The sequence below is a fragment of the Micromesistius poutassou genome (genome assembly GCF_964030765.1).
Source record: "Micromesistius poutassou genome assembly, chromosome: 24".
Lineage (NCBI taxonomy): Eukaryota > Metazoa > Chordata > Actinopteri > Gadiformes > Gadidae > Micromesistius > Micromesistius poutassou.
This window is the reverse complement of record NC_140294.1, coordinates 4,847,677-4,871,773: the sequence shown is the minus strand read 5'-3', so window position 1 is coordinate 4,871,773 and position 24,097 is coordinate 4,847,677. Positions and strand designations below refer to the sequence as shown.

At 45.7% G+C, this 24,097-nt stretch overlaps 1 protein-coding gene, 4 non-coding genes and 1 pseudogene across 7 annotated transcripts in view; 3 read left to right on the top strand and 3 right to left on the bottom strand.

Annotated features, from left to right (window-relative positions):
* Positions 1 to 5,911: 5,911 nt before the first annotated feature.
* AC3HAE_040432 (transfer RNA glycine (anticodon GCC)) lies at positions 5,912 to 5,982 on the top strand. The gene has a single exon. It is a non-coding gene; the product is annotated as a tRNA-Gly (tRNA).
* A 4,182-nt stretch (positions 5,983 to 10,164) lies between these two features.
* Positions 10,165 to 10,247, bottom strand: AC3HAE_040414 (transfer RNA leucine (anticodon CAG)). The gene has a single exon. It is a non-coding gene; the product is annotated as a tRNA-Leu (tRNA).
* Positions 10,248 to 12,191: 1,944 nt separating this feature from the next.
* On the top strand, positions 12,192 to 12,262 carry AC3HAE_040431 (transfer RNA glycine (anticodon GCC)). Its single transcript has one exon. It is a non-coding gene; the product is annotated as a tRNA-Gly (tRNA).
* A 540-nt stretch (positions 12,263 to 12,802) lies between these two features.
* Positions 12,803 to 14,801, bottom strand: LOC311369788 (annotated as a pseudogene). Its single transcript, XR_014684246.1, has 3 exons — positions 14,703 to 14,801; positions 13,912 to 14,421; positions 12,803 to 13,877 (listed from the first exon to the last, which is right to left on the bottom strand). The product of XR_014684246.1 is annotated as an uncharacterized misc_RNA (transcript).
* A 3,280-nt stretch (positions 14,802 to 18,081) lies between these two features.
* AC3HAE_040430 (transfer RNA aspartic acid (anticodon GUC)) lies at positions 18,082 to 18,153 on the top strand. Its single transcript has one exon. It is a non-coding gene; the product is annotated as a tRNA-Asp (tRNA).
* Positions 18,154 to 18,448: 295 nt separating this feature from the next.
* The window catches only part of atp7b (ATPase copper transporting beta), a 24,265-nt gene continuing 18,616 nt past the window's right edge, over positions 18,449 to 24,097 (bottom strand). For both annotated transcript variants that reach the window (XM_084487880.1, XM_084487881.1), the window contains exons 19-21: positions 23,456 to 23,573; positions 23,031 to 23,133; positions 18,449 to 20,425 (exon numbers count right to left, since the gene is read on the bottom strand). In XM_084487880.1, the coding sequence (XP_084344006.1) occupies positions 20,194 to 20,425; positions 23,031 to 23,133; positions 23,456 to 23,573 (453 nt within the window). In that variant the 3' untranslated portion in view covers positions 18,449 to 20,193. The remainder of the gene's footprint in view (positions 20,426 to 23,030; positions 23,134 to 23,455; positions 23,574 to 24,097) is intronic.

Here is a 24,097-nt window from a genome sequence, read left to right as displayed (position 1 = left end):
TCAAAAACTCTGAGGTCTATAGACCTAGGTATTTCCATCAATACAGAAACACTTCCTCCAGAAGCAAAAGTTTGACTCCTAACTTTAAGGTGGCTTCATAACGACTCAGTGAAAAGCTATTGGTAACGTTGTGCGATGGAATTCCCAATAACACGAAAGCAAGGCGAGTTGTCTTTAAATGCACAAGCTAATACTGCCACCCAGTGGACGGTAAGTTAGGCGTTTTTTAATCTTTATAAAGCAGTAGGCTACAAATACACATGAATACTGCTACTGTATCCCAACTGACTTATTAACTCCTGTTCCCACCATGGGGGCACTTTTGGCTTTTCCCTTTGACAGCTTAACAAATAAATCAAACACATTGTTGCGTGTTCCTGTGTTCAGTCCCTTTGCTTCGTCTACCTGCCACTCTGTACCTGCCTCGCTTTCTAGGTACGCCCAGGTAGCTGCAACCGACATCAATCACAAGTCCTGTTATCACAGAAGAAGAAGTTAAAGTACACCACAATGTGGTCATGATTCAGAACAGCGCTTTTCAGTGGCCTTTGTGATATGGTGAAAGAAGACATGATGGTACTACACTTTCCCAGGACCTGTACCACAACAAGGATAATGCTTCCACCCAGCCTTGTGCACTGCAGCAACCACCCTTTGTCTGTCACAGCTGCCCCCACCTTCTCAGTTAGGCCCAATTCATCTGTGATTCGTTAAAGTTCTAAACTGATATTATCTGCTGTATGCTGCCCATGGAAAATCTGGGCAGCATAAAAAAATCTTTTTCCCAAAAAAAGAAGTTGATTAAACACAAACATCAAATGAAACCTCAGTGATGCAAACGCATCAGGGGTGAAAAAAAAAGAGAAATATGCCCACCTACCCTCCCTCCCCCCTCGACCAAAAATCTGACAACAGGGTTGACTGCCTCCTCTCTTGTTTTAGTGAAGGTTCACAAGTATCGTGTGTTCACACACATCTTTCACCAACCTGGATGTAGCTCCCACATTGCCTACTGGGAAGAATAGATAGTTACTTATAGATAGATAGATACCTCCCATCACTTAATGACACATTTCCACCGGCAGGTGCGCTTCGGCCCAGCCCAGTAGTGGGCAGCCCAGCAGTGGGCAGCCCAGTATAACGGTGTTCTGACCAACTTTACGCCGTATTGGACGCAGTTTGACCAACTTTATGCCATTCTGAACACCGTTTGAAATTGCGTTCAGAACAGAGTTATGTTGGTCAAACGCCACATTCAGAACGACGTTTGAAACGCTGTTTATTGCATATTGTATACAATACGGAGTAAAGTTGGTCAAACAGCGTTCAATACGGCGTAAAGTTGGTCAGAATGCCGTTAATTAACGGTGAATTGTGGCACATTGGGCTTGTACCCTTATGGTAGGGCGGGGTTTAAGCTGGATGGCGATAGCCGCGGCAGCTACGTAAGCATCGTGATCTCATAGTAGCCCGACACCATCATATCACATACTTTTGGCATCGACTTTGCTCAGTTTTAAACGTTGTGTACTGGTAAACCAGCTCTAGATAAGGGCAAGTGTAGCCTTCCATACAGTGGCAATCTAATGTGCTTCTCATAAATAAAAGAAAAAGGATAGCAGGTGATAGGCTACAAGGAAATAAAGGTCTGCGAACTTGAAGCGGTCACGTTGGGAACATGCGTAAGCGTGAGCGTCATCAGCGACGAGGCGTCTCGTTATTACCAGAACCATGAACGCGCCTTTATTATCCCTCTGTTGCATGGAATTGACGATTCTGTCGACCAATCAATGGACGGCGTGTGTAGCTCAAACGTATGTTGCCACCCTTTCAGACACCTTTGCATACTGAACCGACCCGCACCCGCTGGTGGAGTGTTTAAGTAATTATTAACTCAGAAGATTCTTCCCTCAGCAAGGTGTGTCTGGCCCTTATAGGATGACCTGATATCGTTTTTGACGTGTTGGCTCATCTTGAAAGCAGGGAAGGTGATAATCAAATTTCCCCACTGTGGGACTAATAAAGGATTATCTTAAAAGAGCTGATATTGATCAGTTAATCACGGACAGTATGTTCTGTAGAAGTCACATTGGTTGCCTGAGACAGAGACAATGCAACTTAAACTGCCCTTTGAAGTAGAAGCCCGTAATCTTTCCCTTTAGTAGTTTACTTGAACGAATCCCTACATTTATGTGCTATCCATTTAGGGAAGATGTTGATGTTGATTTACTCGCATCAACAAATGCAGCACTGTTTCACCTGAACCCGTCTGCAGTGGAGGATGAGATATTGACAGTATATGTTTGATGTATGGACTTGGACAATGAATGACTCGCCAAGTCCTGACTGAAACCTAAACAGATACAATATCTTGGCTAAATGTGACCAGAGAAACGCGGCTCAGTGTGCCAACACTCAACCCTAATCTAGCAGTTCACCCACTAAACACGTTAAACGTGTCAATCATTAAGGGTCCTACGAAAAACGTAGAAACAGAAACACTCACACCTCTGGTCGTAATCATGCCAGTAATAGCCTACTTTTTTTCTCATTAAATATTTTTAGGACAAGAGAAAGATGGCAAAAAAATACAGATTAAAGAGCAAGTGAACCTGGTGTTCTGTGACATATTTCAGCCATAATATCCTCCCATAGCCACAGGGAGCAGCACCGAGCACATATAATAGTTAAAAGGTAATATCCTCCCATAGCCACAGGGAGCAGCACCGAGCACATACAATAGTTAAAAGGTAATATCCTCCCATAGCCACAGGGAGCAGCACCGAGCACATACAATAGTTAAAAGGTAATATCCTCCCATAGCCACAGGGAGCAGCACCGAGCACATACAATAGTTAAAAGGTAATATCCTCCCATAGCCACAAGGGGGCAACAACGGACACACATATGAAGAGAGCAGGTTTAAACGTTGTAGAAAAAGCCTACCTTTACCTCTCTATATAAACACTAGTGGTGGATTTCATGATTCGTTTGAAAGAATCAGTTTGCGTCGGTCAGTTCGCCATGAAGAGTCGTTCATTCGTTCGTTCGTTTGTTCGCATTTCCGGTAGCGGTGAATCATGATTCTCAGTCATGGAGTCGGTCAGACTCAGCGGCTCCTCCCTCGTTCTCGTTCAAACGAATCGCGAATGCACGTTCTCAGCCGAGTCGGTCAGACTCAGCTCCTCCCTCATTCTCATTCTCAAACGAATCACGATCGTGCAAAGGTGTAAACGGTCATCAATCAACACAACATTAACTAAGTTCCTTTTAGCTGAGGAGTGCTTCATGTTCGTAATCGGGATGTTGTTGCCCGGCTGACTCTCGTGACTTCTCAGTCCTCGAGTCTTCACCGCTAAACACAGTCAGTGAACGAACGGCGACTCGCGAGTCAGCGACTAGTGGGTGGAGCTGGGAGTCGAGTCTCGGAGAATGAACGAGACGAACGACGACGAACGAGAGCGGCGAATCAGTTCGATTTGTTCGTTTTAAAGAGTTGTTCGTTCGAACTGATTCGTTGACGAACGAGCCACCACTAATAAACACGACTTGAACTTTTGGGAGGCAGAATCTCTTGGGCGGCGTATCGTAGATATAAAGCTTAGAGACGCTCCGCGCATGTTATATACCATTCCTCTCCTTTTGTTTCATAGACAATAGACAATAGACCAAAACCTTTACCAAATAAAGCGAGTTAAAAGCAATCCTGTCTCGGCGGCCTTTCCTGGATTAAAAACAACATAACAGTTCAAGAAAAAATGTAAAATGTCAATATTAACAAAAAATTATTTTGGTCTGAGACTTCTTGGGAGGGGGTATTTTGATGATCCCCCCCCCCCCCCTCGTACGAGATCATCAAAATCAACAGCCATCCAGAACGACTCAGAACACATCCTCACCCACACCGTTGTGTTATACTACAATAAGTCTTTGAGAATCTTAAGCCTGTCTTGGACACTATAGTCAACAGCTGCCCAGAGCACTGCACACATCCACACACACCTCGCCGCCCATAGCCATTGGTCGTGGTGTCGAAGAGTATACTAAAAGGTACTTCTGCGTCACAAAAAGATAGTTAGGTCTCATGTCCACCTTAAGTTTTAGGATAGTTGTTGTTTAGATTGAACAAATTAAACTGACCTGGTGCTGAAGAACAAAGACATGTTGGAGACATGACTGTCCATGAGAATGGCTTAAAAATGGCAGCCGCTGGGTAAGGCGGAGTGTGTGCTGTGAATACCTCCTCCCGGGGCTGCTTGAAGTCCTAGTTATGATTTTTATACTGACGAAATGTCTTAATTAGATTTGAATAATATGGACACATATCTATCCATGGTATTTTTGGTCGAAAATGTTTTGCAATCAATTTGGGGTAGCTGCTCCAAGATCTACGTGACCAAGTCTCTCCAAACAGGGCTGGAGAGAGTACAGCGAGTACTCCTGAGAACACAAGGTTAGCTGACTGAAGTAGTGGGCGTCATTAAAGGTAAAATGCCTGCCTCACAGGGCATCTGCCATTGGTTATATTAAGTTATTTAGATTACATCTAAATTATGTCTTGACAGTTGATAAATGACATCATTGTCCTGATTCTGTTTACAAATGCTGCTATTTGATAAATGACAAATTTCTAATTGTTAGTGTCTAGTATTGTAGAAGCCATTTTACTCACTGGTGATGAGAGCCAGTTTGACACCATTTTGTCAACTTCAACAGTAGTAGGTTTATTTTTAGAGTTTCAACATTTTATATCCTTTTGCTGGGTCAATAAAATGCCTAAGTACAATGTTACGCCCACTGTTGCCTGCCCCAGGTTTGAATATGCAGCGTGTAGGGCTGAACAGGTTACAATCAATTGCAGTGTTTCCCACAGGTTTTTGAGAGACTATGGTGGGTGGATCTCGGATCCTCTAGGGGGGTCCGGGGGCATGCTTCCCCAGAAGATTTTTTTTTACATTTTAAAGTTAAATGCATCAATCTGGTGCACTTTGAAAGCAAAATTAAGAGGCTAGATCTATGAAGACCTGTGTGCTCTTGTAAACAATTTAATCATAAACACATTGGTTGTATAGATACGAATGGTGAAAACACAAAATCAACTAGAGCATACATCTGAGCCATCAAAGAAATTAAGCAAATGTGGTTAACTGTGTTGAACTAGTTTATTTTTTAGAAAATAAAATAATAAATAATCAATCCCATCATCCCTATTTACAAACTTTGCACCCCGAATTCAGACATTTGATTTTCCTGGGCTTTGAGAAAAACAGCTCTAATGCCCTTTGGTAATTAAATGCCTCTGGACTCGGCCCATTGATTGAGACCCTCAGGCAGGCAGGTGCTCTCCTTGCAGCCTGTTACAAAGGTCTGATTTGACCTGAAAATGAAGATAACTACAATTAGCCAAATTAATGAAAATATTTTTAATTAAGAAGAGTATGCAGTTCATCATGTTCATTGTGGAGAAGTCTCTCTCACAGTTGACCCTTCAACTTTATTAACAAAAATTTACAGATTTAACACACTTTTTATTTTACACAATAGCAAAGCTGCGGCAGACTCCAGCAAGTCGTTTTGGGAATTTCCAACTGCCAATTTTGCACTTCTGATAGGGTGGGCCAGCTGTCAATCATCGTGGCACTGGCCCAAGTTGGCCCTTATGTGGCTACCCGCCTGCCAGAGACACATTCTCCTTCAAGAAAACCCCTCCATTGGTTGTGTTGAGACTGAGTAAAAGGACTAATATTCACATTCTTGATTGCACGCATGACCAATGGATACTGACCACTGTACTAATGAGGAGCTGTGGCGTTCTAGTATTTCTTGATGTGAGCAAGGACTTTGAGTCCTGCGGGTGTAAATGTGTGTCGGGCGGATTTGACACTACATATAAGCATAACACCACATTTAAGCATTGGTGGTTCAGAGGTAAAATTCTCGCCTGCCAAGCAGGAGGCCCGGGTTCGATTCACGGCCAATGCAGGCCGTTTACATTTAAATGCCGTTGCATTTAGATCAATTCTGAACCACAACTTCAACATGGTGTTTGTGTGAGGACTTGCAGAACATGTTGCCGCAGTGGGAGAACCTAACTTTGTGGATCCTCATCCTCATCATCCTCATCGTCGTCCGCTTATCCGGGGTCGGGTCGCGGGGGCAGCAGCTCAAGCAGGGGGCCCCAGACTTCCCTTTCCCGGGCCACATTGACCAGCTCTGACGGGGGGATCCCGAGGCGTTCCCAGGCCAGTGTTGAGATATAATCTCTCCACCTAGTCCTGGGTCTTCCCCGGGGTCTCCTCCCCACTGGTCGTGCCTGGAACACCTCCCAAGGAAGGCGTCCAGTGGGCATCCTTACCAGATGCCCGAACCACCTCAACTGACTCCTTTCTAAGCAAAGGAGCAGCGGCTCTAATCCGAGTTCCTCCCGGATGACTGAACTTCTCACCCTATCCCTAAGGGAGAAGCCAGCCACCCTCCTGAGAAAACTCATCTCGGCCGCTTGTATCCGCGATCTCGTCCTTTCGGTCATCACCCACCCCTCATGACCATAGGTGAGGGTAGGAACGAAGATCGACCGGTAGATCGAGAGCTTTGCCTTGCGGCTCAGCTCTCTTTTCGTCACAACAGTGCGGTAAAGCGAACGCAATACCGCCCCCGCTGCTCCGATTCTCCGGCCAATCTCACGCTCCATCGTACCCTCACTCGCGAACAAGACCCCGAGGTACTTAAACTCCTTCACTTGGGCTAAGGACTCATTTCCTACCCGGAGAGGGCAATCCACCGGTTTCCTGCTAAGAGTCATGGCCTCAGATTTAGTGGTGCTGATCCTCATCCCAGCCGCTTCACACTCGGCCGCCAGCCGATCCAGTGAGTGCTGAAGGTCACAGGCCGATGATGCCATCAGGACCACATCATCTGCAAAGAGCAGTGATGCGATCCTCAGATCACCGAACTGCAACCCCTCCCCACCACGACTACGCCTCGATATCCTGTCCATGAATATCACAAACAGGATTGGTGACAAGGCGCAGCCCTGGCGGAGGCCAACACCCACCGGGAACGGAACTGACTGGCTGCCGAGAACGCGGACACAGCTCTCGCTTTGGGAGTACAGAGATTGGATGGCCCTGAGGAGTGAACCCCTTACCCCGTACTCCCGCAGCACCTCCCACAGTTTCTCCCGGGGGACCCGGTCATATGCCTTCTCCAAATCCACAAAACACATGTAGACCGGATGGGCATACTCCCAGGCCCCCTCCAGGATCCTTGCGAGAGTGAAGAGCTGATCCGTAGTTCCACGTCCAGGGCGAAAACCGCATTGTTCCTCTTCAATCTGAGGTTCGACAATCGGCCGAACCCTCCTTTCCAGCACCTTAGAGTAGACTTTCCCAGGGAGGCTGAGAAGTGTGATACCCCGGTAATTGGCACACACTCTCCGGTCCCCCTTTTTGAACAGGGGAACCACCACCCCGGTTTGCCACTCCTTTGGCACTGTACCCGACTCCCACGCAATGTTGAATAGGCGTGTCAGCCAAGACAGCCCCTCAACACCCAGAGCTTTTAGCATTTCTGGCTGGATCTCATCAATCCCTGGGGCTTTGCCACTGCGGAGATGTTTAACTACCTCAGTGACTTCCACCAGGGAAATTGACGATGAACCACCATCAACTTCGAGCTCTGCCTCCATCATAGAGGACGTATTAGTCGGATTCAGGAGTTCCTCAAAGTGTTCCTTCCAACGTTCGACTACCTCCTCAGTCGAGGTCAACAGAGTCCCACCCTTACTGTACACAGCTTGGATGTTTCCCCGTTTCCCCCTTCTGAGGTGTCGGATGGTCTTCCAGAAACACTTTGGTGCCGACCGAAAGTCCTTCTCCATGTCCTCTCCGAACTTCTCCCACACCCGGGCAGCGGCTGCAGCCCTTCGAGCCCGCCGGTACCCTGCAACTGCGTCCGGAGTCCTCCGGGATAACATACCCCGGAAGGCCTCCTTCTTCAGTCGGACGGCTTCCCTGACCACCGGTGTCCACCACGGTGTCCGAGGGTTACCGCCCCTTGAGGAACCTAAGACCCTGAGGCCACAGCTCACCACCGCAGCTTCAGCAATGGAGGCTTTGAACACCGCCCACTCTGGCTCAATGCCCCCAACCTCCACAGGGATGCTAGAAAAGCTCCGCCGGAGGTGTGAGTTGAAGATCTCTAGGACGGGAACCTCCTCCAGACGTTCCCAATTCACCCGCACTACCCGTTTGGGCTTACCAGGTCTGTCCAGACTCTTCCCCCATTCCCTGATCCAACTCACCACCAGATGGTGGTCGGTTGACAGTTCTGCCCCTCTCTTCACCCGAGTGTCCAAAACATAAGGCCTCAGATCAGCTGACACGATCACGAAATCGATCATCGATCTTCGGCCTAGGGTACTCTGGTACCAGGTACACTTATGAGCACCCTTATGTTCGAACATGGTGTTTGTTATGGACAATCCATGACTAGCACAGAAGTCCAGTAACAGACGACCACTCGGGTTTAGATCAGGGAGGCCGTTCCTCCCCACCACGCCTCTCCAGGTGTCTCCATCGTTGCCCACGTGGGCGTTGAAGTCTCCCAGCAGAACTACGGAGTCCCCTACCGGAGCCCCATACAGGACTCCATTCAGGGTCTCCAAGAAGGCCGAGTACTCTGAACTGCTGTTCGGTGCATACGCACAAACAACAGTCAGAGTTTTCCCCCCCACCACCCTTAGGCGTAGGGAGGCGACCCTCTCGTCCACCGGGGTAAACTCCAACACCGCGGCGCTCAGCCGGGGATTTATGAGTATCCCCACACCCGCCCGGCGCCTTACGCCCTGGGCAACTCCAGAGAAGAATAGAGTCCAACCCCTATCCAGGAGTACGGTACCAGAGCTGAGACTGTGCGTAGAGGTGAGCCCCACCAGATCTAACTGGTAGCGCTCCACCTCCCTCACAAGCTCCGGTTCCTTTCCCCACAGTGAGGTGACGTTCCACGTCCCCAGAGCCAGCTTCTGCCGCTCGGGTCTGGTCCGTCGGGACCCCTGCCTTTCACTGCCACCCATGTGGCAGCGCACCCGACCCCAGCGGGTCTCCCTGCAGGTGGTGGGCCCACAGGGCGAAGAGGGGGGGGGTGCCACGTAGCTTGTTCGGGCTGTGCCCGACCGGGCTCCGTGGCAAACCCGGCCACCAGGCGCTCGCCGGCGAGCCCTCCGTCTGGGCCTGGCTCCAGACGGGGGCCCCGGGCTTCCTCCGGGCAGGGTCTCTCCTCCTCTTTTTAGTTTATTCATTGGGGTCTTCTGAACCATTCTTAGTCTGGCCCCTCACCTGAGACCACTCTGCCATGGGAGACCCTACCAGGAGCACATGGCTCCAGACAACACAGCCCTCAGGTTCACAGGGACACGCAAACCTCTCCACCACGATAAGGTGACGGTTCCAGGAGAGGCTTTGATTTCAAAGGATCCACTTTGTGGATCCTTTGAAATCAAAAGGCCAACATGATGGTGATTTCGCTTTTCGTTAGGTATCCTCAAATGTACTGTCAGAAGTGGGATTCGAACCCACACCTCCATAGGAGACTGCGGCCTTAGACGATCGCTCTGCGATCCTGACACTGATAAAAATTTGTACCAGAGTGGTACGTTGTTTCAGTTTCGTTCAACTTGTCACAGAAATGAAAGGCTGTGTCTTGCTTACAGATACCTCATGCTTCTTATATAACATCAAGTTGAATGTTTTCGCGACTGTGAGTAAAATTCCCTTACTCCCCGTCAGGGAATTGAACCCTGGTCTCCCGGTCCACTATACTAATGAGGAACTCTATAGTAGCACATTCCTCGACATGAGTAAGAACTTTGACATCTACAGGTGTAAACTTGAGTCTGACCAATTCAAGTCTGGGAGCACAAATTCTTAAGCTAGCAAGCCTTAGTTTTTCATTGGTAGAATTCTCGCCTTTCATAAGTGAGGACCTGGTCTGCAGCGTTAGAACAGTATCTGAGCTGGATTGGAGTGCACCAGCTGCTGAATCTCAAACATGCCGTTTGTGTGTGATGTCACCACTTGCGGAACATGTAGCCGCAGTGGTTGAACCTAACTTTGCGGATCCTTGGAAACTATAAGGTCATCATGATGGTGATGTCCTCAAAATGTCTGTCAGAAGTGGGATTCGAACCCACGCCTCCAGAGGAGACTGCGACCTGAACGCAGCGCCTTAGACCGCTCGGCCATCCTGACACTGAGTACAATTTGTACCAGAGTAGTCAATTTCGTTCAACTTGTCACAGAAATCAAAGGCTGTGTCTTGCTCACAGACAACTCATGCTTCTTAAATAACGTCAGGTTGAATGTGTTGGGGACTGAGTAAAATTCCCTTACTCCCCGTCTGGGAATTAAACCCCGGTCTCCCACTTCACAGGCGTGGATACTGACAACTATTATTTTCAGTGACGTTATGTTCTTTTAATCCAGAAAAGATAGCTGAAACAAGATCGCTTTTAACTCACTTTATTTGGTAAAGGTTTTGGTCTAATTGTCTATGAAACAAAAGGAGAGGAATTGTATATAACATGCGTGGAGTGTCTCCAAGCTGAATATCTAAAACGATACGCTGCCCAGGAGATTCTCCTGTTAAAAAGCTAAGTCAGAGTTTAAATAGGTAGGTAAAGGTGGGCGTCTTCTACGACGTTTAAACCTGCCCACTTCATTTATGTGTGATCTGCTGCTGCCCCCTTGTGACTATGTGCTATACATACATATACTATGTGTTACAGCTTTTATTATTTATGTGCTCAGTCTGCTTCCTGTGGCTATGTGAGGATATTACCTCTTAACTATTATATGTGTTCGGTGCTGCTCCCTGTGGCTATGTGAGGATATTACCTCTTAACTATTATATGTCTTGAAATGTGTTACACTGATGATGGCTTGTTTATTAAACGTTACATATTTTCAGAACCACGCATGACATCTGGGCTAATGGATCTCTCTTCATGCATTTGTTGTGGATTTCTTGACTGCAATATTATTATTTGATGTTGCGTGGAGTAAGCACAAGCCATTGTTACTTAAAATCAATCCATCAATGAACCAGTCGGTCGATTTCGAATTATGTACGTATTATTGACACCTTGGTTGTCAAACTATCCTCAGCATGCATCCAAATAAATGAGAATATAAAAGCATGCGCAAAATGTGGCAATAATCGATAGGTTGACAATGGCAGTGTTGGCCTTGTTAGAAGATATTGATAAATGAACGGGTGTTCCGCGACTATTATGATTTTTTGGCTCATGATGATGTCTTATCAGCTTATCAGGCTTATCAGCCACAGGAGAAAGTGTATAACGATTAAAAAAGAAAAAAAAAACATGTTTAACGTTGTGTAATATTTACCTAGCTCCATTTTTGTAGTTTCAGATTTCCAATAGCTATACTCTTGGAAGTCGGAATCCCCCTCGGCTGGCGGGACCACGCCAAAAACGAGCCGATCCTCTATCACAGCTGCCACCCTTTGCTCAAATAGGGCGAGCTCCCCGACTCCGGTAACACTTACAAAAACAACGTTGGTTCGATTATCCAATCGATGATATTTCTGGTGTAGGCCTATGTATTATAGCTGGCTGAATGAATGCATGAATACCATGAAAGAATCGCGTACCTGTAGATGCCTCTCGCGAAAGCTAAATATTCTACCGCGCAGCTATTCCACCCATCAAAAGATCAGAAATATGGGCCTTCTAGATGGGCATTCTTTCTTCTCTGAGCTCTGGGCTGAGCGGCGCTTGCTCTGGCTGGCTTTAGCCTGTGCGAGTAGGATGCGCAACTATAGGCCTACGTGTCGTCTGGTCAACATTTTCGTTTTTTCTTTGGTCCAATTTCGGATCTTCCCGGATCTTTCCACAGTGAAAACCGGGGACATTTACGGGGACAGCAGTAGCCGCGGACAGGTCACTGAACTGCCCCGGAAACCGAGGACGTCTGTTGTTCACGCAACACGGGCATCAATCTTGCTCAATTTATCCGCAACGAAGGCTGCTGCCTATTAATGTAACACCAAAGTGACCAAAGTGCTCGTCCGGCAGTGCAGCGTAAGAGCAACTTGAACGTGTTGCACTGTTATGCGACATGCCGGATGAGATAGGAATAATTTTGATATGTGAGCATCATGTGGCATGCAAAGCATTGGTGGTTCAGTGGTAGAATTCTCGCCTGCCACGCGGGAGGCCCGGGTTCGATTCCCGGCCAATGCAAGCATCTTTTATTCTTTCAAATCAGGACGGATAATATCGCTAGTTGAGTTGAGTTGAAAGAAAACAAAAGCATAAGTGATAAATTAAGAAAAAATATGTAATGTAACCATCTGTTTTAACGTTACGTTAAATATCAGAGTCAAACATGTGCTTTTTTTTTTCATGGTCTTCACAATCCATTCTTTATTTGTCCGTTGGTAATATGTTATTCAGGCTCACTCACTTCTTACGTTTTTTACATGTATTGCAAAAACAGTCACAAGAGAAGATTTTGGAGATGTCGAAACCCGTCATATCATTGAACGTCTTTGATATTCACCACTCCTCGTTAGTATAGTGGTCAGTATCCCCGCCTGTCAAGACCGGGCCAGCTGACTAGCCAATCAGAAGAGAGAAAGAAAATGACGGTGTGCCGGGAATGTTATTTTTACCTTTAGCTGGAGCTGTTTTTTACACAAATAAAACATTTAACTTCAATCAGTAAGGCCTCTAAGTGCTTATATAAGGCTTTGAAGTGCTAATATCAAACTGTGTACAGTTGTTGTGAGAAATAACAGTGAAGGGTTAAATCCTAAACCAGAGGAAATCAGCAAATAGCATTAACTGAAAAATACACCAAGAGTCAAGCTTCAAGTTTCAAGGGTTGTATTAAACTTGTTTTCTTTCAAAATAAGCACATATCACACTCACTCTCACTCTCACTCTTAGCAGGATAATACAGCCATGATATTGTGAAAATATACAAATAAAAATAGTGCATTTCCAGCATCTGATCACACACACACACACACACACACACACACACACACACACACACACACACACACACACACACACACACACACACACACACACACACACCAGTAAACAGCTCAGTCACAATAAACAGATCAATAAAAAATGTATTTTGCTAGAAACAAATCAATGTAATGTAAATAGTTATGTAATTTAAATAGCTAAAATAAAATGAACTAAATGAAAAACAAAAATGACATAGAAATTAACTAAGTGAATTAAGGTAGACGTTGAAAGTAGTGCATTTCCAGCATCTGATCAGTAAATACCCACAATAAAATAAAAACTGAACTAACCAAAATTGAAAACTAAATGAACCAAATTGAATAGCTAAAAGTGGTCAAACCTGATTTAAAAGTAGTGCATTTCCAGCATCTGAACAGTGCAAAAGAATAAACATAATAAATAACCAAAGCATGCAATCACCTTCCCTTTTCTGCCACCCACCTCTCCTTTTCAGAGTCATAAAAGGGAGACTGACAGACATCCTCCCAAGTCATCTCAGAAGTCATCCCCTCTGACTGATACTGGCTAAACACTTTGGCAGGACACTACACATATTTCCCAGTCACACCAGGGAACCCAGTGTGTATATGACCACTGCCTGGGCCTTGTTTTATAGGCTTGTGGCAGAACCTACACAGGCGACCAATGGGATGCTTCTCCATGGCCTTTCTCTTTCCCCGCTCTTCTATTACCCGCCTAGACTCTACCCGCCAGGCCGCTGCTTTGCTGCCTCCAGCTCTCTCTTGAAAAAAGGTGTGCCAGCAAAGTCAACAAACGTCATGCGAGGATCAGTAAGGCCTTCTGCTACATAGGTCTGACAGTGCCTACTTCTTTTTGGCAAAGGCTGCTGGTTGTTGTTGCTGCTGTTGCTGCTGCTTTTGCACAAGCTCTTTGACCAGGTTTTCAATTTCGGCCTTTGTGAGAGAGGACTCTTGAGACACAGGTGCAGGTGGGAGGGTTACCACTGGGACACAAACAGTTTCACCCTCTGTGAGATGATGCCACAGCTGCTGTGTCTCAAGGAGTTTCTCTGGACTGGTGTTCAGACACAAACTTGTGTTCATCAGCTTGGCCTTGTGTTTCACATGAGATGTGCTGTTTGGTGGTTGGATGTAACAGGTTGTTAGGATCTCTGGAGGCAGCAAGCACAAGAGTAGCATACTCTGCATCCACCTTGGTGAGGAGGTCTTTCTGGCCATGGTGCTTTGCCAGAAGGCCATCGATGGCATCCCTCATCGCCTGTGTCCACCAGGAATGGTCCAGGACAAAAAGTAGGCCGCCTGCCTTGACTGGACCTGTGCGTGCAGCACGTGGAGAGGCAGACAGGGGCATCGGTGGCGTCACTGGGACTGGGAGATCTGAAAGAGAGCGATAGATAGATAGAGAGAGAGAGAGAAGCAAGTCATTTCCATTTTACTAAGTTTACTGTACATCAAAATAACTAAAGTATTTTTAAGGGGGAAAGAATTCAATTGAATGAATGAGGGTTGGGCCACTGCATGTGAGCCAAGGGAAGTCACACCAAAGAGATCACCCTGAAAGATAGGGTAATCAACAATTTACATTAGTCAAAATAATATACACATTATACATCCACTCACACTTAATACATATTTTTACATTATTATGTAGAACATACCGGAGCACAGTCTTCCTCCCTCGTCTCCTCAGATGGGTCTTCAGTGAATGTCTCACTGAGAAGAGACGGTTCTGAGGAGTGGTGCTCTCTCTCTCCTGCAACATGAACCCTCTGGGTCTTGTGCTTGCTCCAGTCCAGTGGGACAGGACGACAGCCAGGTTCTACATACTGGAGTCCAAACACTTCTCTCCTGTGTCAGTGTGTGAAACACGCAAGGCAAGGTACTTGGCATGACCTGTCAGCACTTCAGAGAGCTTATTCAGCTCCATCATCAGGACTGGATCAAAGACTGCAGGCAGCTTCACGTCAGGCAACTTCAGGTTCACAAGGCATCGTCCTCTCCAACTCATCATCATCCTCCATTTCTGTGAAAGCTATAACAAAGGCAAAGATAAGTGAGTTCACACCAACATTCTAAATTGACTAAATATAACTTCACTTATAACGTATTGTCAACAAACCTGGGCAATGAGAGGCAGATGTTGCATGCCCTGAGGAAGCACGTCCCTCAGAAGCACTCTGCCTCTTCAAGTATTCCTGGAGCCTAAACATTTTGCTGTCTTGTCGTACACTGCTGTCGCAGGATAAACGCAGAAAATCCATCGTCTCTCTGCTTCCAAACATCCCTCCACGTCCTCTTCGTGTGAACCCCAAAACTGACTAGGTTGTCCCCGTCATCCTTAGCCGGTGGTGTTACTACCTGTCCAGATACAGCAGCAGGTCCTTGATCTCCTGGAAGCTGTAGCTGTACTGCAGGAGTGACAACAAGCTGTCCTTCTTGGGACCATCTGGCTTAAACTGGCCTGCTCTCTCCTCCTCCCTGACCTTCTTGATGAGGTATATTACGTACCCTACATCATTATCCGCAAGCCACCGGAATAACTTTCCCTTGTACTTCCCAAACTGCAGAACATACTCCCCAAGCACCTCCTGCTTGTCTGACATATCCCCCCCTCTCATGAATACGACAGACCTGGCGTTGTCTCTCACCCGGTCTTCATTCTGGGGCGCTGACTTGTCCTGGAGGTCAGGGTGGTCTTTAATCCTCTTAGCCTCAACTGATGGGTCTTGCCTCAAATACCCAGTCGGCCCTCTCTGGAAAGAAACCTTGACCTTGCCCGGGAAGATAACCATTACCTTCATGCTGGCTAAAATAAACACTGCTTTGTGTCTGTGAGTTGCAGGAGCTGCACACAATGTAAGGGGTTGCGTTGGGTGGTCAGGAGCTGCACACAATGTCAGGGGTGAAAAGGCTGCTAGAAAGATGGAGAGAAATAGTAGGAGAGAAGGAAATAAGAGGATAGAAAAAGAATTAAACAACAAAACAGATGATAATACTAATAATTAATGACACCATGTCATTGATTGATGTCTGATAGGACAGTAAGTTAAACAGGCTCAAACATTGGTAGTAGGCCTACTAGTACATAAGACCTATGTGTGTGTGTGTGATGATACACAGCAAATAACAGACCAAGAGTAGATTGATCGACAACGTTAACGTTGCATATGACTACTACATCAAATCGATCGTCAATACTAGTAATTCATATTCACTTCATACTCACTTCAGTTTTGAAGCAGTGTCGCTTGTTACCATCAAGTTGCTACAAAGTGTAAGCCTATGCTACATTAAGGTCAGCGAGAAATGTTGACAGGTAAGACCATTGTAATAACCTAACCTAAATAAAGCAGAAATGGCATTCCTGGGCGGTTGTTAAAATCATGTGCTGACCAGCTTGCACCAGTGTGCAACCAACAACAATCTTCAATCTGTCTCTAGCCCAATCTGTAGTTCCTAGGTGCCTAAGAAGATCCACCATTATTCCTGTGCCCAAGAAGACCAACGCAGCCAGCTTAAATGATTACCGCCCTATAGCTTTGACATCAGTGGTGATGAAATGTTTTGAGAGACTGGTAAAAGATTTGATATGTTCATCAACACCTTGCTCATTAAACCCCCTTCAGTTTGCCTATCGACCCAATAGGAGTACTGCTGATGCCGTATCCCATGTTCTCCACACCACTCTCTCCCATCTGGACATAGGGAAGGGGAATTACGCACGCCTGCTGTTCATTGACTATAGCTCAGCCTTCAACACCATTGTGCCAAACATTTTAGTCACCAAGCTCAAAAATCTAGGACTTAATACATCTCTCTGTTCCTGGGTTCTCAGCTTTTTGATGGATAGGCCACAGGCGGTGAAGATTGGGAGCTGTGTGTCAAATACAGTCACCCTCAACATTGGTGCCCCCCAAGGATGTGTTTTAAGTCCCCTGCTTTATTCCCTATACACCCATGATTGTACAGCCATTTACAACTCCAACTCCATTGTCAATTTTGCGGATGACACAGTAGTGATTGGACTCATCTCCAACAACGATGAGACAGCCTACCTCAATGAAATTAAGATGCTGACATCATGGTGCAATGACAACAGCCTTGTACTAAACACTGCCAAAACCAAGGAATTGGTGGTTGACTTTAGAAGGGACAAACAGAGGTTACATCACACACCACTGAACATTCATGGTGCCCTGGTGGAGACAGTGAGCCATTTTAAATATCTTGGAGTAGTCATCTCTGAGGACCTTTCATGGACATCACACATCTCCAACCAAGTGAAAAAAGCAAGACAGCGGCTGCAGAAAACATTCTACTCAGCAACAATAGTCTGTTATTTCTGGAAATATCACAACCTGGTACGGAAATAGCAACTCTCAGGATACGAAGGCCTTGCATAGAGTTATCAGGTGTGCAGAGAAAATCACCAACACTGCACTTCCTGGACTTCAGGACATCTATACTAGGCGCTGCCTGTCAAGGGCAAAAATTATTTTAAAGGACTGTCATCACCCTGGCCAACATTTTTCAATGGTTGCCCTCTGGAAAGCGGCTTCGATCTCAAAAGGCCAGAACAGAAAGACTACGAAGAAGTTTTTTCCCCCAAGCCATACGGACATCCTCATCCTCATCCTCATCATTGTCCATATGGACAATGAATGCATAATTCCCCCCATAATTAATAAACTTTTTTCATCTTATTTTATTTAATCCCCACCCCCCTTCTGTTTTCTATCTTCTTACTTTTCTATTATTATTAAACTTTGCACAGCTGGGAGTTGCAGTCGCAATCCCCATTTCACTGCTTTTTGTTCCACAAATTACGCATGTGACAACTAAATTCGTGAATCTTGAATCTTGACTAAAGGAAACTTGGGACAGCGCCAAATGTCCACCAGTGGCCGAAGAAATATCACATCCGTACTGTTAAGAACTACCATTGAGAATGAATGGGAAAAGTTAAGAAAGTTAAGCTTAACCATCCGCGTGGGATAGTATGTTTGATTAACATTGAACGTCGTCGACATTCACCACTCCTCGTTAGTATAGTGGTCAGTATCCCCGCCTGTCACGCGGGAGACCGGGGTTCAATTCCCCGACGGGGAGGTAAACACTTTTTTAAAAATTTATATTAAGGTTAATTATATCTTACAGACTTTGCTGATTCATATTCTCCATTTAATTAATCAATGATCTTCTGAAGCTCTGTAGCCTAAAACAACAATAACAATGGCGAATTGCATTGCGTAGGTATCCGACATCCCGACGGAGAACTGCGAATGCTGTAGTTACGGAGTCGGATTAGGGATACGGAGTAGTATACTTTGCCTCTTTTACAGCTTGCCTCTCGAGGACGCTTAGACAGAACCGAACTAAAGTTGAAACAATACTTAAATCAATAATAATTCATTAATCTTTTATTTTATACAAGACTAGTTCTCCCAAACCAGTTGGTCTGGCGGCTCATCTCAACCCAGAGATGAGCTCCTCAACAAGGGTTCAACAAATATCACCAGGTACAGTTGTGTTAGTGTTCCAGAAGAGAGAATGAAAAGTTATGTGTTCCAGGCGAGAGAATAAAAAGTTTCCGGTGGAATTTCAGTGGAATTTGGCCACATTTGGTTTCAAATACAAAATAATATATATTTATATTAAAGGTTTAGTGTGTAGAATTTAGTGGAATCTTGCGGAACAGACTTGCGTGCATTCTTAAATGCATCCGTATTTTGGTGGCGTTCATTTTTTAGGTTGATTTCCCTGTTTGATAACTAAAAGTTATTAAAGGCTATCAGCGCCGTCGTATAGGGGGGAAAGGTTATGACAATTATAAGGGCCCACAGCCCGCTAGGGCCCACACACTGCCCCCAGTAGCCTCTATGACAAAATGATTATGCATACACTGAACTAATATATACTCATATGAATGAATCCGAATTAAAACAAAGCCACAAATCATACAATATTATAATTTTAATAATTTCAATAATCCCCTTTTATTCCCTGAAGGCTATCACACCCTCGGTAAAGGTGGTACCGCAGTCAGGGCAGTTGCTAGGAATTCTGGGCCCCCTGAAAGAATATCGGTGTGGGCCCCTCTCCCCCATTCATTGCCACCTTAAATGTTCTTGTTTTTCAGTGTTCTTGACGGTGCCTGGCTCGCTGCCCTAATACACACAATTTGTTTCCTTTTTTACATTTAACAACTTAACAAGTCAGAGTATTATTATGTAAATTATGTATTATTAATTGTCTTATTCTCATTTCCCTGATTTGCAACACGTTATTACACCTCTGATTGCCCCCCCCCCCCCCCCCGTCAACAATCCCGTCCGCCCGCGATCGTCCCACTGAGCCCCGGATGTTTAAGAAACCTAGAATCGCGCCTGGTGCACACAAAGGGCCCTAGGGGTGCTTGAGCCCCTGCCCTTTTTGCCTCGTATTAAAAAGTGCCCTCTGACTGTTCTTCAACAATCGCACCCGCAATAGCGCTCGTCCACGATCCAACCCCCCGTCAACAATAGCACTCGGCCGCGATCGAGTGGGGGGGGGGGGGGCCAAGGGGATTATTGAAATTATTAAAATGATAATATTGTATGATTTGTGGCTTTGTTTTAATTCGGATTCATTCATATGAGTATATATTAGTTCAGTGTATGCATAATAATTTTGTCATAGAGGCTACTGGGGGCAGTGTGTGGGCCCTAGCGGGCTGTGGGCCCTTATAATTGTCATAACCTTTCCCCCCTATACGACGGCGCTGATCGCAGTGCGAGTCAACACCGGCTTGGAGCGCCGACTGCTATCCAGATGAATGATCAACACGTATAACACAAAGCCATAATTATAGGTCTATGAATGTAGTTCCCCACTATGGATGCATTAAGAAGACGTGTTGAGAAACAGGCTGTTACCTCCACCATGTCCTACAACATGTACAGTAACCATGATGACAGATAAAACAATTAATTTGCAGGCTAGAGGGGTTAATGTTGCTTTTTTTAAATGAATGTCAGACCTTACACGTTTGGTGGTTGGAGGGGGGAGTTGGTCGTCGTCCCTACCGCTAGTTGCTACTTAATTCTACACACAGGACCTTTCATCAACAAGAACAACAACAACAACAACAAACAAATCTACCGATCCCCCTCAGACACATTCCCCTCTTCCTAAATTACTCGGCATTCCAGGAGGGAAGGCTGGGTCCCTCGAGGCTCCAGGGGCCTCGAGGCGGGCGGCCGGCCCGTTGGGGTCCAGTGAGGCGGGGCCCAGGCGCCGGCGGTCCTCCTGGCCCGGGTGGGCACTGATCTGCGAGGACTGCAGGCTCCGCATGTGACCCCTGGCCCGGGACTGGTACAGCTCTGTGGACGTCTTCTTGTAGCTGGGTGGGTGGAGACGGGTGGCAGGGAGAACAGGGTACTTCAAACCAGGGTACAACGCCCCTGTTTGCTTAATGGACCCAATTATGGTAACATGGCATTGATGGGAAATTCTGTTGAAATTCCCCATAATTTGCACCAGAACCAAAACAGGAGGTACTGGTTATTAATTATTAGTCGTAAATATGAACTCTTGCGCCACCACCGCACAGTTCAGACCCCATCAGCCCGGCGTGTTTGTGATGCGAGGTTGCATCCCAAGTGCATGCCGCTATAAATGCTTCCCCAAAAACCCTACTAAATAATTATATATCTGTCAGCTATTGCATCTCAACCAAACACACTAAATGACACAAAAGAAACCCAAGATAAGATCAGATGTACATTTGGTGTTTGCAGACGGGAAATCAGGGAAACGACCAGAGGGGTATTCCATCAACCAAGCAAAGCGCAAAGCCAGGCTTATTTCGCTTAGCCTGGCTTCTTTCAGCTAGAGTTGCGTTCCATTAATGTGGCTTAAGGGAATCTCCGCTAAGTAACCATGGCAACTTATCCCACCAAACTAACCTGGTCAGTAGCAGGTTAACTGTCAGGCTAACTTGAGCGGTGTTTCAGAGAAGTCCATCTGTCTGCAACAATTGTACCATCAGAAGGTTCCGCCAAGCCTAGTCCTCATGATTTTGTCATAAATGTACATATATGAAGTACAAACAGCATATATTTTCACTAAGGGTCTAAGATTAAATTATGCAAATAAAAATTAAATTAAAAATTAAATTAATTGCTATCTATTGTTACCGTGGCACATTTTTATACAAATCTATGTATTATAGAAATCAATATTAACAAAATCAGGAATCAGCAGTTGGGTGAATGGTCGCGTCCAGAGTATTTCATAGTATTCTTGGTGTTGGTTTCATTTTGTAATTCCCTTTATTAATTTTATTAATTCCATAATTTCGAATATTCAAAGAAATGGAAAATAAATGGCATGAAAAATTCTTTGATTTCACCAGTAATCCTTCCTATAGTACTAATTGCGTGGGGATTAAACCCCGGACGACCGGGTACAAGTCCGATACGTTTCCTCAAGACTATCTCCCTGAGTCTAAGTCCATGGTCAATATTCAATTAAACTATGTTACGCCTAATACTACTTATGCATCGAACAGAACAGCGATTTTTTTCTCCCTGTTTTTATTTATGGTTACGGTGTTCCCTTTTTCATTTATTACATGTTTGTACTCCTCATAGACCTCCACAAGCAGCTTCTGTTTGCCGCTGGAAAAGATCCCTCTCGGTCCTTTTCAGACATTTGATCCATGATTCGACATTCACGGTTCTGGGTTGCAGATCTCGTGAATGCGCGTAATCCACGATAACGTAAGCCTGGTTTGAACTAACCTGAGCAAGGTGCGGTTGAACTGCGATGGTGGAACGGCTTTAGCCTCAAGTGGAAGTTGGCGCTAGTTCTAACTGGGCTTAATCAACTAAGCGCCGCTTTCGTTAGCGACTTTGATGGAATACCCCTCAGGACTATAGTTTAAATCACTTTTGATTTACATTTACATTTACATTCAGGGCATTTAGCAGACGCTTATGTCCAAAGCGATTTACAATAAGTACATTTGTTGGAAGAAGGTGAAACAATATATTGCTGTTGGTACAGTAAGGATGTTTCACCTACAATCGCTAGGTTGACCCATTCCCCGTACACAACAAAGACAGCTAGGATAAGATGCTACACAACTAAGTACTATAACTAAGTACAACATACAATAATGCCGCTTTTCCACCGCCAGTACCAGCTCGACTCGACTCGACTCGCCACGCCTTTTTTGCGTTTCCATTGGCAAAAAAAGTACCTGGTACCTAGTACCGGGTACTTTTTTTTAGTACTACCTCCGTCGAGGTTCCAAGCGAGCGGAGTAGGTACTTTTTTGTGACGTAAACAGGCTGCTGGTAACTGATTGGCCAGCGGCTGTCAATGGGAATAATCACTCAAAGTTAAGTTGTGTCCGGCGTGGTTGGAGTCCCGCTCCCGAGGGGGACACTGATCAGCATTTCGCCGTGTGTGTCGCTCCTTTCCCGCGCGTCGTTATGTGTGTCCGGCGTGGTTGTGTGTGTCCGGCGTGGCTGGAGTCCACGGACCGGCTCCGGAGGATCAGCGTTTCGCTGTTTCGTTTCAGTGTCGTTCCTTTCCTAGGGCTCGAGTTTCGCCTCTATCAACGTTACTGTATGACAACAATAGACGCGCAGTCATTGCGCTTTTTATTTTATTTTATTTCCCATCATAACCTTTCCCGGGAATCAGGAAATAGTCTTGATCAGATTCAGATTTCCCGGGAATCGCGTCTCCCGTGATTAAAACCTAATGACGACCCACCTATGGTGGAGAGGTTCTTTTCTACGACCCGCCCACATTGAAGAGGTACTTTTTTAGATGGAAACGCAACCAAACCAAGTTGAGTCGAGGCGAGTCGAGTCGAGTCGAGTTGGTACTGGCGGTGGAAAAGCGGCATTAGTGCGCACATTAAGTGCCAGAACGTACAACATACAATAAGTAGGAGGGGGATAGCGCGAGTGGAGGTCTTCACGCATACTCACGTTCTCAGCAGCAAAGAGGACAGAACAACGGACACAGAGGAGGCGGCCATCGCGGCCGAGCCCATCCAGGGCTGCAGCACCAGGCCCGCCGGCATGAACACACCTGGGGCGCAGCGTGGGGACCGGGGCGTTAGTGAGGACCGGAAACCAAGGGAACGGGGCTATAGACTCAGCCGTAAGGTGATAAGGTGTTCAGGTGTCCAATTCAGAAAAGGGCGCAGTACATCCATTTGTTTATATTTGCTGTGAAGGTCACTCCCCAGGACAATACAATTGGGTTGATATTAGTTTGAATTATTCTCACTAGTTTTCGACAATAAATGTGTGCACAAGTGTTTGCATGTGTGTGTGTGTGTGTACGTATGCGTGTGTGTGTGTACGTATGCGTGTGTGCATGTGTGCATGTGTGTGCGTGTGTAGATCACCTGCAGCGATGGGAATCCCCAGCAGATTGTAAATGAGGGCGAAGAGGAAGTTGATTCTTATCCTTCTCACGGTCTTCTTGGAGAGCTCAATGCTGGCGACCACGTCCATCAGGTCGTTCTAGGGGATAATAAAGAGGAGACACCGTTTATGAATCACTGTTCACTTGTTACAGAAGCTCTAGAGTCAAAAGTAATGAATAAAGGGATAAAGAGAATATTTCGATTTTGTTAATTATTCAATAGGTTTTAGTCCAGAAAATATTTTTATTGGAGTCAGAAAGATGATCATCATCAGCATGATACATCTTCTGGTAACATTTCCTGGTAACTTGACAGACTTGACTAGTATTACCAAGCTATTACTGCAGACATTTTAGATGTCAGATTATTGTTAGGACAGAGGTAAAAAGTGAAAAGGTCATGTGAGATGAGGGTGATTTCATTGTTAAGGTATGTTGAATGCGCAAGACGAAGGACCAAACAAAAGTTTAAAACTACAACCGGGTGTGCATCAATGTGGAGACGACTGCATAGACGCTTGGTTTGTAAATGATTTCCCCTTGTTTGGGTGTATTTGTTTATTTTGGAGGTAAAAGGTGCCATATGTTGAGAGGAAAAAGAAAAATATATATAAATATATAT